This window comes from Lithobates pipiens, unplaced genomic scaffold (genome assembly GCF_037356315.1).
Source record: "Lithobates pipiens isolate NorthernLeopardFrog02 unplaced genomic scaffold, aLitPip1_a1.2 Scaffold_28, whole genome shotgun sequence".
NCBI lineage: Eukaryota > Metazoa > Chordata > Amphibia > Anura > Ranidae > Lithobates > Lithobates pipiens.
Window position 1 is genome coordinate 29,987,503 of NW_027507789.1, and position 16,848 is coordinate 30,004,350.

At 44.6% G+C, this 16,848-nt stretch overlaps 1 protein-coding gene across 5 annotated transcripts in view; it reads right to left on the reverse strand.

Moving 5' to 3' along the window:
- PHF20 (PHD finger protein 20) overlaps positions 1-16,848 on the reverse strand; it is a 96,128-nt gene that overhangs the window by 54,125 nt on the left and 25,155 nt on the right. For all 5 annotated transcript variants that reach the window (XM_077458996.1, XM_077458993.1, XM_077458995.1 and 2 more), the window contains exons 2-6: positions 11,363-11,480; positions 7,802-7,973; positions 4,481-4,565; positions 3,196-3,275; positions 1,000-1,381 (exon numbers count right to left, since the gene is read on the reverse strand). In XM_077458996.1, the coding sequence (XP_077315122.1) occupies positions 1,000-1,381; positions 3,196-3,275; positions 4,481-4,565; positions 7,802-7,973; positions 11,363-11,445 (802 nt within the window). In that variant the 5' untranslated portion in view covers positions 11,446-11,480. The remainder of the gene's footprint in view (positions 1-999; positions 1,382-3,195; positions 3,276-4,480; positions 4,566-7,801; positions 7,974-11,362; positions 11,481-16,848) is intronic.

Below are 16,848 nucleotides of genomic sequence, written 5' to 3' on the forward strand. Positions count from 1 at the left end.
GCAGCGCAATAGGAATTCTCCGCGCTGTCACTGGGACCCGTGTGTGTCCCTGCAGACAGCGCGGCAGGACAGGAAATGGCGTAGACTCCCGAGTCTATGCCCGGAAGTGGGTGTAAATATCTGTCTTTGACAGGTATCTCCACCCCCCTCCCCCCTGAAAGGTGCCAATTGTGACACCGGAGGGGGGGAGGGATCCGATCAGCGGAGGTTCCACTTTAGGGTGGAACCCCGCTTTAATGGAAGACTTAAAGGCAAGTTTATTACTAAAATCACAGTATATATGGGCATATCTGTTCTGCAGTGGTTACTGGGCTGCTTTCAAACCGATTTGTAGGTGCAGCACAGTGCACCTGCAGGTTACCTGCACTGAGCCATAGACTTCTATTATCTGTGGGTTAGATGCACCATACAACAGAAGTCTATGGCAAAGTGCAACGAACCCGCAAAGCCACAGGAGCACTGCACAGGTGGTGTAGGTAAACTACAGCACAGAAGTGTAAAAGCAGCCTGTCACACGATCAGTCCAACCCAATCGTACTCCATTCACCCTATATGGCCTTGTCTGCTTACACCATCCTACCTTCAATGCGATCCGAATATAAAAAAAATAAAAAATAAAAAAAAAGGGAATTACAAGCAGACATCCACAAAGGACATTGGGGGCATTCACAAACACAGCCACGCTAATTTCAAAAAGTGACAGCTAGTACAGGGGAACTGCTGTCACTGGGAAGGGAAAAAAAGAGGGGGGGGGGGGGAGCACCTACAGCAGTAGGAACATGTTCCATCCTCAAAATATTAAAAAACTTATCCAACAAGCCTCAATCAAAAGACTGCATTGACCACTACAGATTCTGCCAAATCACTTCCTAATCTATATTCCATTTGCAATCGTTTAGAACTGGTTAGTAATTTTAGAATCTCTAGTACACCAATTGGGAGCAATATTGGCCATTCACATTGAGTACAAGAAAGCAAGTCAGCTTGGCTGTCGCCTACCAGATGGCAGAGAAGATGAACGTTCCCGTTTCCTCCTCCGCTCTCCGTTTTCATGTGATGCTTTAAGGTTGTCATTCTGTCCGCCCTTCTCCTCCGCACGGGAATCTGCAGAGGATTCCCTCTCATTCTCCGATATGTTTTCTTTGTCCTCCTTCTCATTTTTCACAAAGCTTTTCTCAGGGAGCTTGCCTTTTTCAGTGGCAATCGGCTTCTTGTCTTTTTCTGGCTGGGATGGCTTCTTATCTGTGCTTTGAGGTTTCTCTTTCTCTACGGTGGCATTCTCGGAAGATTTTTTCTGTTCTCTAAATTTTCCCCTGTGCTTATCAGAAGACGAAGGGCTTTCTACAGTTTTCTCCTTTGGCTTTGAACGAGACTCAATCGCCTGAAAGGACAATGCTGGTCAAAGAGTGCTCCAAAAACTCCATACACACAAAGTACTAAGCTACCATACTATACATAAAAAGGTGTTGTCTTACAGTAATCTCAAAAGGGGGGGGGGGGGGAAAAAAAAAAAAAAAAAAAAAGGAGGGAGTGGGAAGGTCAGGTTACTGCAGTAATGCATCAGCTGTTTAGGTTGGGTTCACACTTATTAGAATTAGAGGAGTATTCGGTGTACAAGGCCGCACCAGGTCACATGCTGTGAGTCGTGGCTACTGCATGTGTGAACCCAGCCTTAAATTGTTTAAGAAGAGAACTTTGCTATTTTGGATAGGGCATCAAGGGATAAGAAAGAAAGAAAGAAAGAAAGAAAGAAAGAAAGAAAGAAAGAAAGAAAGAAAGAAAGAAAGAAAGAAAGAAAGAAAGAAAGAAAGAAAGAAAGAAAGAAAGAAAGAAAGAAAGAAAGAAAGAAAGAAAGAAAGAAAGAAAGAAAGAAAGAAAGAAAGAAAGAAAGAAAGAAAGAAAGAAAGAAAGAAAGAAAGAAAGAAAGAAAGAAAGAAAGAAAGAAAGAAAGAAAGAAAGAAAGAAAGAAAGAAAGAAAGAAAGAAAGAAAGGACATTTTGGCCTAAAATTTATGAGAAAAAAAAAAAGTTTTTTGCAAAACTTTATAACAGAAATGAAGAACAAAAGCTATTCTAAAATCGGAAACCCCCTGGTATTTCAAAGTACCACTTTACACTCATGTTCTAACAGCTTAGAAACAGACAATGGCTAAAATATGGGTCTCAGAGACCCAATACATGCAAGACATTAAATCCAGAAAACAATTAGTTAATGAGACATTAACAGCTAACCTGCAAGGCTCCTTTCCCAAGTTGCACCAGGTCTGGGAACAGTGGGTTACTATTTACCTGCTGACTTTGATCTTCTTGAATTAGGACTGTTGGCTATCCCTACAAACAATAGAGCTGAGGATCCTCCCAGGCCAAACCCCTTTTTTCTACCTATTGTACCTAATCCCTTCCCTATTGTTTCTATATTCTTCCCAAGCTTTCTCCCCGAACACCCTCTTCTCTGCCACTTTTCAGTGGCAGGGAGAAGTCTGTGGTCCTCATGTCTTGGTCAGTAGAGTATGTAGAAGTAGAGTAATGGAAGGATCCTACCCATTTGGCTCTGAAGATGTGCAATGCTAGACGGCAGCTCTTTGGCTTTAGAACACACTGTGCCACAAGCTAGTGGCTTGATGTGCTGTGAACCTACATGGGTATATTATATATATATATATATATATATATATATATATATATATATATATATATATATATATATATATATATATTTTTTTTTTTTTTTTTTTTTTTTTTTTTATTGACTTGCAATAAAGCATCTGCAAGAATGCACTAGGCCAGTGCGCCCTTTGTCTTGTATTTCCACTATGGTTGCACCTCATATTAAGAAACATCTGTACTGTTTCCTACTTGAAAATTAACAAAAAATATTAAAGGAAAAATAAAAAATGGACTTTAAAAAAGTAGACAACTGTTGCAGTCACTGTATTAAAAAGGGAAGCCATAGATGGTGTGACTTTCTTTCATGATTTGCAGGAAAGGAAAAAATTGCTTTATTCCCCCAGAGCTATTGGGGGGGATATGCGGGGAGCCAGCCCCTGCCAAGAAAACGGCGATATTTCTAGCGGCTACAGCCACTGGCAATAACAGCATGCTGAGAGTCTGACATGTATCAATTGGGTACATTCCCAAGGGGAAAGGGGAAAAAAATAAAATAAAAACAAACACACACACACACACACACACTTACCTGATCCTTGGAAAAGGCCTTTACGTGAATATTTTTGACTGTTTGAACAACACCATCAAAAAATTTAACAGTGTAGGTGCCTAAAACCAAGAAGAATAAAAAAGTGCAGTTGAGTGAAAACATTTGGTTTAAAGAGAGACGTCAGAATAGTTGGAAAGGATCAGGTTTTTAATAACCTGCAGCAATTTTTACAAATACATTTTGTGTCCTCAGGTCCTACACCCTCTAAACATCAAGATGCCAAGAAAATGTAAAAATAAATTCAGGTGTTTATTCTGAAAACCGTTTTGTAGTAACTACTACTAGGACTTTAATGGTACCAATCTGGTCAATTTAAAGCAAAGTTCCCACAGTTTTTTTTTTTTAGGATGCATACATTTTGTTTCTAATGCTTAGAGCACTCAGGTTTGTGTAAGTAAATCGGCACTCAATTGCCGATTTCATAGAGGAATATACATTTTATATTCTTCTTTCCTGGCAGTTTCCATAGTTCTTGTGGGCATGGGAAGCCCACAAGCACCATCTTCTGTGCTCTGGTGCAGCTGAGCGACCAGCATGCACCGCCCGGCGCCACGTCTGATGTTGCCATCGCAACGGGCAGCATCGTAGGAAGTGCTTGAGGACATCTCCCAGGAGCACTAGCAAGCACGGTCGCCGAGGGAAAAAGACATCAGGCGCCCTGGAGAGGAAGAGGCAGATTACGAGGGACCCCTAACAGACCTGAAAAGGTGGGGGGGGGGGGGGGGGGTTGTATATTTAATGCAGCTGAACAATGAAAAAAAAAAAAAAAAGTTATGACTGGAATACGCATATATACATACACACACAGGGGGTTTTAAGTAATATTCTAGCAAAAAGCACAGACTTAACTTGTTAACAACAAAATGTCTGAAATAGGCCTGGTTCCCAAGTGGTTGAAGCATGACAGGTTTGGTATCCATTTACTCAGCTTAAATCTTAAACATTTTACCCAAAAAATTTGGTATTGTAATGTGTTTTTTTGCATAAAAAAAAAAAAAGAAGTATATTTTACTTAAAAAAATAAAAAAAATTGATGTTTCAAAAACCGCTGGGCACCGTAGAAAAAAAAAAAAAAATCCACCAATTTGTTCTCTAGGGCCTCTGTTTTAAATAAATGTTTGGGGGTTCCAAGAAAAAAAATACTGCAAAAATACTGATCGTTACAGGTAAACAAAGTGCAAAAAAATAAAAAATAAAATAAAAAAAAAACCTTATTTTCAAGTGGTAAAGCGATATAGAATCCATAAAGAAACATTGCCCTTACCATCCTTGTTTACAGATGTTATTTTTGCTGGGTAGAATCGGCAGTCAGACCAACAGGCCAAGACTTGTTCATTCACGCGAAACGCCTAAACAAACAAAAAAAAGGACATAGTAATTTAGTCATTTTTGATTGGAACCCTACAAATTGGGGAGGGGCTTGACGTCCACATCCCTATTTTAATGTTTTAGAGAACGTAGTAAAACAATACAATAATTAAAGATGGGCGTTCCAAAAAACCACAGTTGTCGCCCCGAATGTAAACTGAATTTACATTTAAAGGGTAACTCCACTTTCCTGAGAAAAAAAAAATAGCAAATGAAGAAAAAAAAATATAGCACATAATTGCGACACGAATTACATATTGTAATTTAATATTATTAAAAATTACCTTTCCAATCTGTAGCCACTGTAATTTTCTGAAAATGCATTGCAATATGGCTACCTGGAGTTGCTCTGTACTAGAGCTGCCACGACGAGTCGACATGATAGATTACACTACAAAAATACGTTGACGTGCGTGCAGGGCGTCGATGCCTCACAGTGGCAGTGCTTAGTATCTACCGCTGCCCTCCGTGCCGCCATCCCCCTCTCTTCTCCCCCTCGGTGCAGCCATCCCCCCTCTCTTCTCCCCCTCGGTGCAGCCATCCCCCTCTCTTCTCCCCCTCGGTGCAGCCGTCCCTAGGGGTGCAACGGATCACCCCGCTCGGAGAGGCCGCGGTCTAGCTCTGAAGCGGTGGCCATCTTTCTACACCCAGGCGTTTACAATGCGATTGCTCCGACGGAGCGATCACTTGTAAACAAACCGGCGTCATGACATGACGCCTGTTTCTCTCCCCTCTCTGTACTGATCTGTGCAGTGGAGGGGAGAGGTCGGATGGAAACTGCCAGCCCCACACTCTGCAATACAATACTCTCAAGGTTATCCAAAGGATTAATTAGCTAATCAAAAATAAATAAATAAATAAAAAATAATCGGATAGTCGTTGACTAATCGAAAAAATAAATCGATAGATTAGTCGACAGACAAATTAATCGTTAGTTGCAGCTCTACTCTGTACACAGAGGGTGTACTGACCACTCCCAGAAATATTTCCTGCTTGTGTGATTGGGTCACCAATTATCCCAGAAGTCTGCCTGAGAAACAAATCGGATTTCAGGCATCCCCTGCAACAATGTCATTTTTGGAGAGATACTTCAATAAGACCCCTTTCACACTGGGGCGCTTTAGCATTAAAAAATAAATTAAAAAAAGCGCTTGAAAGAAGTCTCACCTGCAATCCCAAAAGCCCAAGTGCTTTAAGAGCCCTTTCACACTGCCAGCGCCCGAAAAACGCTCATAAAGCACCGCTTAAATTAGTGGCGCTTTACCAGCGTTTTTCCGAGTGCTAGTGGGGCGATTTTAACCCCTGCTAGTGGCCAAATTAAGGGTTAAAAGTGCCACTGCCAAAAGCGTTTTGCAGGCCCTGCCCATAGATTTCAATGGGAAGGGGCGCTTTAGGAGCGGTGTATTCACCGCTCCAATAATGCTGCAAAGAAGCTGCTTGCGGGACTTTTTTTGATGCCCTGCCAGCGCAGTACCTCAGTGTGAAAGCACTCGGGCTTTCACATTGGGATTGCAGTTTCGACTTCTTTCAGGCATATTTTTTATTTTATTTTTTTAAGCTAAAGCACCTGGAAAACACCCCAGTGTGAAAGGGATCTCGGTGTGAAAGCACTCGGGCTTTCACATTGGGATTGCAGATGAGGCTTCTTTCAAGTGCTTTACAGGTGCTTTTTTTTAACGCTAAAGCGCCTGAAAAACGCTCCAGTGTGAAAGGGGACTAAGAGCACACCTAAAGGGATGCAGATCCACAGATTTCCTCATTAGTGCCCTGCAGCTGCACACCTGACCATTAATTATGACACCACTCCCATTAGACCCACATAGTACAGAGGCACAGACACACAGGGATTTCTTCTGAATAGAAAAAAAGGTAAGCGTCTGCAATAAATGTTATAATCCTTGCAATATACACAGATCACCCAGAGGGAATTTTTCTTCTCAACAAAGTGGAGTTACTCTTTAAAGCAGGGCTATTAAAATTCATGAAGGTCCAGTCAGTAAAAATTTTCTTCCAGCCGAGGTCCGAATCATGTTTGACGCTCAATGGCAGCTCTGCACATTGGCAAATGTGGTGCCTTTTTTGCGAGTGCCACACTGCATGGCGCCACAGTACCATGCAGCTTGGTCCTGCGCGATATAAAAAATAAAAAAGTAGTCAAGGCAGGGACTCATTTATCTGCGTTTTTGCTTATAATGGCAGCCCACTACAATAAAGGGGGCCACCTACATGCAAGTACGCAATAATGTGAAGCTAGCCAGAGGTCCTTCACATCACAATCCTTTCCATGACATCAGCGTTCTCAGTCCACCTGCACATTACAATCCTTGGCACCCCCCCTTTCACAGTCTTGTCTGCGGTCCCCCTTTATATCACCCTGTACTTTAAATTGCAGTTCCCAGACCCTCTTCGCATTCCTGTCCTCAACCCCTTGATAGCAGCCCCCCCCCCCCCCCCTCCTCGCATTCCTGTCCTCAGACCACTTATAGCAGCCCACTTCGTATTTCTGTGCTCCCGCCCCCTTTATAGCACACCCCCATTCACACCCCCCCCCTTAACACTGCAATCCCGGCCCTCCTTCACATTCCTGTCCTCACCCCCTTTATATAATTTCTTTCACATTCCTGTCCTCATCTCCCCCCCCCCCCTTTATAGAACCCCCATTCACACAACTGTCCTCATCCCCTTAATAGCGCACCTCCCCCCCCCCTCACACCACAATCCCCATGCTCCTTCACATTCCTGTCATCACCCCCTTTATAGAACCCCATACCCCTTCCTACATATTCCTGCCCCCTTTTTATATCACCCCCTCCTTCATTAGTTTATCTTTTCCCTTCCCCCCCCCCCCACCCCCTCCATCCTTCATAACAGTGCCCTCTTCTCTGTCTCACCTTACAGAGGGCACAGCAGCTTACATCGGAAGTACAGCAAAGGGATAGACGGAGGGCGAGATCTTCCCCATTCTAACAACCGATTGGTTGTTAGAATGCAGGGTCTTTCCAGCAACCAGTTAACTGGGCCAGCCCCCCCCGACCCGTGCATCGCTCTGCTTCTCTACAGACGTCAGCTCTGTAAAGACAGAGCCAGCGGTGGCTGAAGACCCAAAAAATAAATAAAAAAAAAGATCTTAACTGGCACGATTGCAGCGGGGCCGGACAGAGCATTGCTGCGGTCCTCCATTTAGTGATGCCCAATTTAAAGTAAATAAATGAATTACCACAGGGGGGTCCTCTTCTATTAGGCCTTCCCTTCTTAGCTGTATCTTCTCTAAGGGACGGAGGTATGGGCTGTCCCAGCAAAACCATTCATCGTATCTGTGATTCCATCGTTTAAAATGGATCAGAACTTTACCTTCTTCATAGTCTATTTCTTCAATATGGGCGGCATACCTACAAAGGTAACAGTTAGGCTATTAGGAAGGGATTAAGGTAGATTTTTACTTTTGCAGCAAAAACACCACTTTATATTTGTTACATGTTCCCATTCACATAGCATAACCAAGCCAAACCTTTTAATCTTGCTTTACCCCTTCATGAGGAGGGTAATGCCAAAACATTGTTTTGCAACTTTGACATGCGCTAGTAAAAAAACTTTACACAATTATAAGACCCCTTTCACACCGCCGAGCCTATAGCGTCGGCGATAAAACACAGCCATTTCTAGCGGCGTTTTACCATTGGATTGGCAGCGCATTTCGGCCGATAGCGGGGCGCTTTTACCCCCGCTAGTGGCCGAAAAAGGGTTAAAACCGCCCGCAATAGCGGCGTTTTGCCGGCGGTAATACAGCGCTGCCCCATTGATTTCAATGGGGAGCAGCGGTAAACACACCGCTCCTTCACCGCTCCAAAGAAGCTGCTGGCAGGACTTTCCTGACGTCCTGCCAGAGCAACGCTCCTGGAGCAGCAGTTTGAGGGCGGATTACAGGCGCTATTTCTAACGCTATAGCGCCTGCAAAATGCCATCGGTGTGAAAGGCGTCTCATAGCCATTTAGTGTATCCAGGTGAATACCACCTTCCCCCCCCCCAGGACAAACTGTGCTTTCATTTGATAGCAATTGGATATCTTTTTTTAAAGACTAATACCAAAAAGGAAAACCAGCACAAAAAACAAAAAACGGGCAAACGGTCCATTTTTGCATTGTTAGGAGCCGGCACCCACAAGCCTCCTAAAAACTGATGACTCATCAGCAGAATCAGTTCCCCAGCTGAATGTAAAAACAATTGTCGGCAATTAAAAATTCTGCAGGGGTGACCCCAGGGGGGGGGGGGGGAGAGAAGAGGGGCGTAGTGTTTTCAAAACCATCCGATCCTCAAATTGTGAGGGAAGGCCTGGACCTAGAAATTGATTTAAAGAATCTAGCTATAGTGGGATTTTCCAAGAGAGAAAATTGGAGAAAAACACTGATAGCTGCAGCCTGTACCTATAAAAGGTCCTAACTGAAAGACCGTTGACACCCTCTTTAAAAAAAAAAAAAAATTCAAAATTGAAGAATCATGAGTTCATCTTTGGTTTTCAGATAAGCAAAATTTTTTCCAGACCTTGGAATATATGGCTCTAGTGACCAGTTTCCTGCAATTTACCAGGGTCTTGACTACTTTGTCAGAGAACCCCTGGGCGCTTAGTATCCATTCTTCAGATACCAGGCTGTCAAGTTTAACCTCTTCCCATCCCACGTATAGTCAAATGACAACGTCCTCAGCTTCCCGGCCCATCTCACTCGGAAGCCGATGCACGTGCCTGGCGGCCGCAATGTCCACCGTTCATAGAGCAGGGACGTGGATCTGTGCCTGTAAACACACAGATCCACATCCTGTCAGGAGAGAGATTGTGTGTTCCCAGTATAGAGGAACACCAATCGGCCACATCTCCCAGTCGGTCCCCTCCTCCCCAGTTAGAATCACTCCCTTGGTAACACATTTACCCCCATGATCGCCCCCCTAGTGTTAACCCCTTCCCTGCCATTGACATTTATACAGTAATCAGTGCATTTTTATAGCACTGTTCTCTGTACAAATGTGAATGGCCCCAAAATATTGTCAAAAAATTGTCCGATCTGTCCGCCGCAATACCGCAGTCCTGATTAAAAAAAAAAAAAAAAAAAAAAAAAAAACGCAGATCGCCGCCATTACTAGTAAAAACTACCCAAACGGTTTAAAGACGGGGGGTTGGTTGGTTCCGGATAAGCCGATATTTCCTGATGGTTTTCCGATGACAAATATGGGAATAAAATCCCTTGCCCTAATCTGACCGGGGAACCAGGATCAGGACCTTTTGAGCTATCAAGTCTCCAATTTGGAGACCCAGGGCCCTCGCTTTTACCCAGTCTTGAGGAGGGAAGGCGACCAATAAATCGCTCTAGTTGCTGGCAACATTCCAGCCTGTACCCATTGGTCACTAGATCCAGGATGAACAGACTTGAGGTGACTGCTGCCCACTGTGGGATTAAAGCCCTCAATCTTCCTCCCACTGGGAGACACGAGTCACTGTGGCTTGTTGAGGATGGTTAAACAAGATGCCCACTTTACCTCTGCCCTTGTGCCAATTGTCTCTTTCTCTAGGACCTTGCTGCCTACTATGGCTGCAAATAAAACTCTGGCTGTGGGCTTTTTCTTGTTCTCTGGAAAGGTCTTTTTTCTATTGGCCTGTGCGTTCCAACGCCTCTTGCAGACCTGGGCCAAAAAGATGATCGCCTTTTAAGGGAAGACAACATAGGTGTAACTTTGAGGCAGCGTCGCCTGACCAGATTTTAAGCCATGAGCTTCTCCTGGCTGAATTCACCAAGGCCGAGGTCCTATCTGACATTCTTACTGACTCTATGGAAGAATCAGCCAAAAACCCCACTGCATGAAAGAGGAAAGGGAAAGATTTCAGAATCTGTTCTCTAGAGGAACCTGCCAACAAGTGTCAACTATAAGTCTAAATTTCTGGCTACACAAGTGGAGATCAGGGATGGTTTAAGATTCCCAATGGCTGAGTCCCAGGCTCTGCGTAGAAAGATCTCTCCTTTTATCCATCGGATCCCCAAGCGTGCCCATATCGTCAAACGCTAGGTCCGAGTTTTTTGAAACTTTTGAAAGAGGTGCGTCTAACTTAGGATTTTTGTTCCATGGCTGCGCTGTGTCCTCTACAAATGGAAACCTTTTTAGGTTCTCGGAAAATAAAAGGTTTTCTCTCTGGATTTTCCCACGCCAGCTTGATAGTATCAAGAAGGGAACTATGCACAGGAAAAACTCTAGCCTTTTTCTTATGCAAACCTTTTTACATAAGATCATGTTTAGATGATTGTACATTCTCCTCTTCTATATAAAGTGTCGTATAGATAGCCTTTAATAAGTCATCTACATCTTCCAATTATACCTTGAGCCCCTTGTGGATTCTCTATGCCTGGGCCTTGTATCTGCCCCCGATTCTTCCGGAGAAGACTGGGCAGATCCAGGTTTAGCCCCAGAGTCTTTACTCTGCTGTGGAGCGCTAGGACCGGTTGAAGTCCGAACTGGAGATTGACCACCCTCTGAGGGGACTTGAATCTTATCAGTTTTAAACAAGCTAAAAATGTAGATGTAAGCCCATCTCTAACAGAAGTCAGCGTTTTCTGACAGGAGACTACCGGGTTATCCTTAACTAGGCTGTCTATAAAAAGAAAACCAACGCAGCCATCATATTGAAGACTTGGTAAACATAAAAAAAAAAAAAAAAAAAAGAAAGTTTACTTTTGAGTTTAATAACACTTTAAAAAATGAATGCAGATATAAAAAACAAGGACCAACAAAAGCGTACCATTTCTTCAGTCTATCACGTGCTTCCAGTTGTGCTCCAACTTCAAAAGTGATCCCTCTCCGGTTTGGTGGGTGCTTAGTCATTCTATACGCTGACCTTTATCCCGAGCCATTCAAGCCTGAAAGATAGAAAATTGCAGTTAACAGAACACATCTTCTCGTGAATACACAAGAGCTTTATAATCTTCTATAACCATTTGCTGTTAAAACATGCACATGGGTCGGGGTGCTAAAAGCGCAGCTCAACTGTGGCATTCTACCACCCTCCAACCTCACATGTGAGCTCACACAGTTTTAGAGGCTACCAGGAGCAAGGCTGGGTGGTGAGGAGCTGTGCTTTGCTGACTACTAAATATTGGCACATCATGCACTGGGGCTAAATGCTTAAAGTAGAGTTCCACTCAAAAAAAGAACTTCCGCTGTCCATATTCCACCCCCCTCTGCAGTGTTGCATTTGGCACCTTTCAGGGGGGAGCAGATACCTGTCTAATAAGGTATATGTTCCCACTTCTGGTGAAAGATCACTGCAGAACCCGCAGCGATCTATGCCATGTCTGCCCCCCCCCCCCCCCGCTGTCCTCTGGGAGACACAGGTCCCAGAAGACAGCAGAGACCACTCAATGCAAGGCACGACTCGCTCATGTTCAGTTGCAAGGCTTCACTTCCTGACTCCCTTACTGAAGATGCCGGCGCCTCCACCTGGGAGTCAAGGGACTGGTCGGCTTCGGGTGAGGACACCGCAGGCACCCTGTACAATCAAGTGTCCTAACTTTAAAATGTCAGCAGCTGCAGTATTTGTAGATGCTGACTTTTTATTTTTATACAGCAGAACTCCACTTCAAATGGTTGTAGAGGCTCAAGGTATTTTAGCCTTCTGAGCAGCAGCTCCCGCATCCCCTCGGCTCTCCATAAACTCACTCCCTGCTGAAACAATGGCTTCGGCTAATAACAGCCAGTGTGCCAATGAGGAGGGGGGTGGGGCCAAGCTACGTCTGTGTGAGAGTGGACATGTAGAGCAGCAGCTCAGGAACAAGCCTTCTTTGGTGCCCCCATAACAAGTTGCTTGCTCTGGGGGCACTCCGCAGGAAGGAGGGGCCAGTAGCACCAGCAGGGAACCTGAAGAGGAGGATCAGGGGCTGCTCTGTAAAAAAAAAAAAAAAAAAAAAAACACACACTACACAGAGCAGGTAAGTATAACAAGTTTTTTACTTAAAAAATAAATAAAAAGATAAATGCCTTTAATATCACTTTCATAGTTAGTAAGGTTGAATAGACACCAGTCCATCCAGTTCAACCTGAGTGTCTACAATTGTCCCTATCCCTGTACATTGCACACTCACATCGGTCCCTACGCTCAAGGAGCCCACAATCCAAGGTCCCCATTCATATACTAGGGTCAATTTTGGACAGAAGCCAATTAACCTACCTGCATGTCTTTGGAGTGTGGGAGGAAACCGGAATACCCGGAGGAAACCCACGCAGGCACAGGGAGAACATGCAAACTCCAGGCAGGTAGTGTCGTGGTTGGGATACGAACCAGCGACCCTTCTTACTGCTAGGTGAGAGTGCCAACCCCTTGTGCCGCCCAAGAAAAGGTTTTATGCTTTATAAGATTATATTGACTTGGGGTGACCGCATTGGAATATCTTTGCTCCATTGTTGCACTGGTAACAACGTTTTTGATTTTCCCATCACTTCCTGTGTTTGTGAACACAGTCAGTCATCAGGGACACCAAAAGTACATCTCACAAGGGGTTTAACCCTTTGCCCAGCCTATCCAGCATAGGGAAATACAATATTTGAGGGCATGACGTTTGTGCAGTGTGCCAATACACACAAGTAATGCAATGGTCTTTCAAACACCAAAAATCTGTGGTCACAAAAAATTCTCGCAGCAACACACAATAGAGGAGAGTTGCCTTGATTGCTATTCAGTGAAAGGCACTGCAATGTGTAACGTATGTAACGTGCGTTGCCAGAAAGTAAAGATTTATCAGGACCTTGATGTGAAATTTACAACAAGAATTACTTTCCAGTAAAAGACTGCAGAAACATATACAAACACTAGAAACACCCTCCTCTCCCTGTCTTAGCAGCTGGGAAAATTTTAGCATGATGCCCGCTGAATACAAATTAGGCCCCTTTCACAGTTGTGCAACTTGGGATGGCAAAGCCACATGACAAGTTGTTCCTCACATTTTCCAATGAGTACCATTCATATTTGTGTGACTTCAAAGTAGTCCCTGCCCTACTTTGGTCCAACTTTAACGACTAGAGATCCGCGATATAGCCGAATGACGTCTATTGACGTCGTCCCGTGCACGAGCGGGCTGCGCTCCCCCTGAGGGGCGCGCGCGGCGCGCTCTGTGATCAGCGAGTCTATGAGACTCGCCTGATCACGGATCGGAGCAAGGGGTCGATCCCGACCCCTTACCACGTGATCAGCATTCAGCCAATGACAGCTCGTCATGTGACACAACACAGCCGGTAATTGGCTATTTTTCCTCCTTGCGCTGACAGTGCGAGAAAAAAAAAAAAAAAAAAAGCCGATCACCGGCAGCCGTGATCGGGACATCAGTCCCGATCACCGGCAGCCGTGATCGGGACATCAGTCCCGATCACGGCCAGCTTATCAGTGCCTACCTGCCCCCTAAATAAAAAAGTGCTACCTATCAGTGCCCACAATCTGCCTCAACAGCAGTGCTGCACCCCAGTGCCACATATCCGTGCACATCAGTGTCATCTACCAGAGCCACCCATCAGTGCCATCTTATCTGTGCCCATCAGTACTGCCGCCTTAACTGTGCAGCCCATCAGTGCCCACTAGTGCCACCTCATCAGCGCATTTCAATGAAGGAGAAAAATTACCTGTTTGCAAAATTTTATAACAAACTATGAAACATGATTTATTTTTTTGCATCTTTTTTTGTTTGTTTAGCAAAAAATAAAACTCCCAGCTGTAATTAAATAGCACCAAAAGAAAGCTTTTATTTGTGGGAAAAAAAAAATGATAAAAATGTCATTTGGGTACAGTGTTGTATGGCCGCGCAATTGTCATTCAAAGTGCATCAGCGCTGAAAGCTGAAAATTGGTCTGGGCAGGAGGGGGGTTTAAGTGCCCAGTAAGCAAGTGGCTAAAGTGATTTGTGGTCCATAGACCACATAATTACACAGGCATTGCTTAAAGTGGTTGTATACTCTTTTTTTACTTTTACCTACAGGAAAGCCTATAATAAGGCTTACCTGTAGGTAAAAAAAAAAATATCTCCTAAACCTGTACGGTTTAGGAGATATTCCCCCTCGGTATGCGCCGCTGACTGCAGCTGCGCATGCGCACAAGGGGATTCTCGGCCTGAAAATCCGGGGTCTTGTCATATAACGTCCTCCATCCGATAGTGTCCGCTGCGTACTGCGCAGTACACAGCAACACAGATTATGAAAATTGCCGAGGATGAACGGCGCCTGCGCCGTGAGTCCAGGTTCTAGCCCCACCATCCAAGTGGACATAGATTAGGAATAAAAAAGAGCCGAGCGGAGCGAGGCCGAGCCCGAAGCGTGGCGAGCGAAGCTCGTCCGCGAGGGGCCCTCTAATATTCACAACCCTATGTCCGCTTGGATGGTGGGGCTACCACCTCCACTCACGGCGCAGGCGCCGTTCAGCTTCAGAGATTTTCCGAAGCTTCATCTGCTCCGTACTGCGCATGCGCAGTACGGGGCGGACACAATACGGCATAACACCGGCAGTGGCCGACCGGCCGGAATGAAATCTCCCGCGCGCATGCGCGGGAGTGACGATATTGCGGCTCCGGCCACTCACAGCGCCGGAGCCGCGATACCCTGAAGAAACGCAGAGGGAGCATGTCAGCTCCCTCGGCGTGGATCGGGCCAGATGTCGGGCCTCGTTCTAAGGTAAGTATTTCATAATGAGCTAGTATGCTCATTATGCCTTTTGCTTTGCAGGTGTTAAAAAAATAAAATTAGCGGGTTTACTACCGCTTTAAAGTCGCCTCAAAAAATTGCACGACTTTCAGGTCGTATAATTATGAAAGGGGCCTTAGAGCACCTGACAGCTACAGCGGTAGGGGCCAAGAAACCACCGCAGACGTCAGTCGAGAAGGAGTGGCAGGGAAAGGTGGTCGGTCACGTGAGTGCCGTACAAAAAATAAAACCACCCACCCCGGTATAATAAAAATGTAATATTATATATATATATATATATATATATATATATATATATATATATATATATATACATATACATATATACATATACATACACACACATATATACACACAAAGTTTAAAGGTAACTTTGGTGCACTACCTGGTTGAGTCACTTTAACCTCTACAGCTCTGGAAGGTTTTACCCCCTTAATGACCTCTCTGAATAGCACAGTGGGCCACACAGCATTAGGAGACAGAGGATACTATAAGGCATGTCATTTCAGTAGCAGGAGGGGAGGGGCAGGCGCTGTCTCTAGTTGACAGGCAGGGAAGGGAGAGAGGACGGTGGAGAGGACTGAGGAGAGACATGACAGCGGAGGATAACGGAGGCACATAAACTGACCACGGTGTCAGGGCTCTGCATCCATGATAGATTGTGGTCAGTTTACAGGAGGAGGGCAGAACCAGGTAGGATCAGCCAAGTATTTCAGGTGAAATGCACAAGCACTGTGCTGTTATCCATGCTTTAAAAGCAGGGACCATTTATTTTTTTAGGGTAACAAACCATTTAAGGCTTTAGAACCACTTTAAATGCTTGTTATGTCTAGGGACAGAGGATTACTAAGAAAATACCTTAGGCCCATTTGACACTGATGCACTTTGACCGCACAGTGTGTATAACGCAAAATACACACGTGTTTGGTGCGTGTTAGCTGCATTTTTCTACAAGTTCTATTATGTCCGGAGGTTTTGCTGCACTCTCAGAATAGAACTCCATGGGAAAGCGTAGCTAACCTGCGGGCACACCAGCAGTACAATCAATCTGCAATGCATCAGTGTTAAAGGGTCATTATGCCTCGCTCCAGCAGGGCTCCTCCAGCCTACTGCTCTGTAAACTGCAACCGGCTGCGGTCACACATCAGTCCCCGAAGCATACAGGGCAGGGCTGGCCATACATTATACCAATTTTCCTTTAGATTTACCAAAACCATATAACAGGTCAAACCTAAACACTTTCAAATTGTATGCAATCCAATCTGGCAGGCCCTTACACTTCATAGTTGAAGGTAAACCTAAAGGAAATTGAACATGAAAATTGAATAATGTATGGCCAGTTTTAATGATCCCTGTATTGTAGGCGACGACAGTGAGGCTCAGCCCACAGATATAAGATTCGGGAGGAACAAAGTTTCAGTCAACCAGAGCGAATAGAAGGCAAGTTATACAGCCTGTTGGGAAAGCCCCTAGACATAACAAGCAATTAACCCTTGCAATGCGAGGGCACTACAAGGGTGAATATTTTTTTTCTCTCTTTTTTGGGCTT